Source organism: Teleopsis dalmanni, chromosome X (genome assembly GCF_002237135.1).
Source record: "Teleopsis dalmanni isolate 2A chromosome X, ASM223713v2, whole genome shotgun sequence".
NCBI classification, from domain to species: Eukaryota; Metazoa; Arthropoda; class Insecta; order Diptera; family Diopsidae; genus Teleopsis; species Teleopsis dalmanni.
This window is the reverse complement of record NC_051848.1, coordinates 99,449,795-99,450,265: the sequence shown is the minus strand read 5'-3', so window position 1 is coordinate 99,450,265 and position 471 is coordinate 99,449,795. Positions and strand designations below refer to the sequence as shown.

General features: G+C 30.4%; 1 protein-coding gene across 1 annotated transcript in view; it reads right to left on the bottom strand.

Moving 5' to 3' along the window:
- Nucleotides 1-193, bottom strand: part of LOC119688809 (protein phosphatase 1 regulatory subunit 37-like) — a 20,569-nt gene extending 20,376 nt beyond the window's left edge. Inside the window, exon 1 of the mRNA XM_038103474.1 lies at nt 19-193. Coding sequence (XP_037959402.1) covers nt 19-193 — 175 coding nt within the window. The remainder of the gene's footprint in view (nt 1-18) is intronic.
- Between the last annotated feature and the right edge of the window lie 278 nt (nt 194-471).

Here is a 471-nt window from a genome sequence, read left to right as displayed (position 1 = left end):
GCGCGGACCCTTGATCACTTTCACTACCATCATCTCCAACAATTTCAACATACAATTCTTTTCGACACTGCTCAAAATTTGGCGAGCTTTTTAATCGAGCCACCAACGTGGCTTTGTCGCCATGTGCAGACAAACCAATTGTCTTACACATGTTTTTTAATTCTGACACAGTCTTTTTCGCTGCGTCACTCATTTTTAATTTTTTTTTTTTTTTTTAAAAGTTAGTATCTTTAATAAGTTAGAGATAATAATTACATCAATATTAAATATATTTTATATTTTTGAAATAAATTCAAACATTCAAATTCTTATATAATTTAAAAAAAAAAAACGTGCTGAATCCCACTTCTGCAATTGTAGGGAGTAATTACAAACTTCTTTGCGTTGTTTATCATCATTTATTACTAACTTGTTCAACTTCTTTGTACTTGCTTGCAGCTATATTTGCTGCTTACAAAATAGCAAATACAA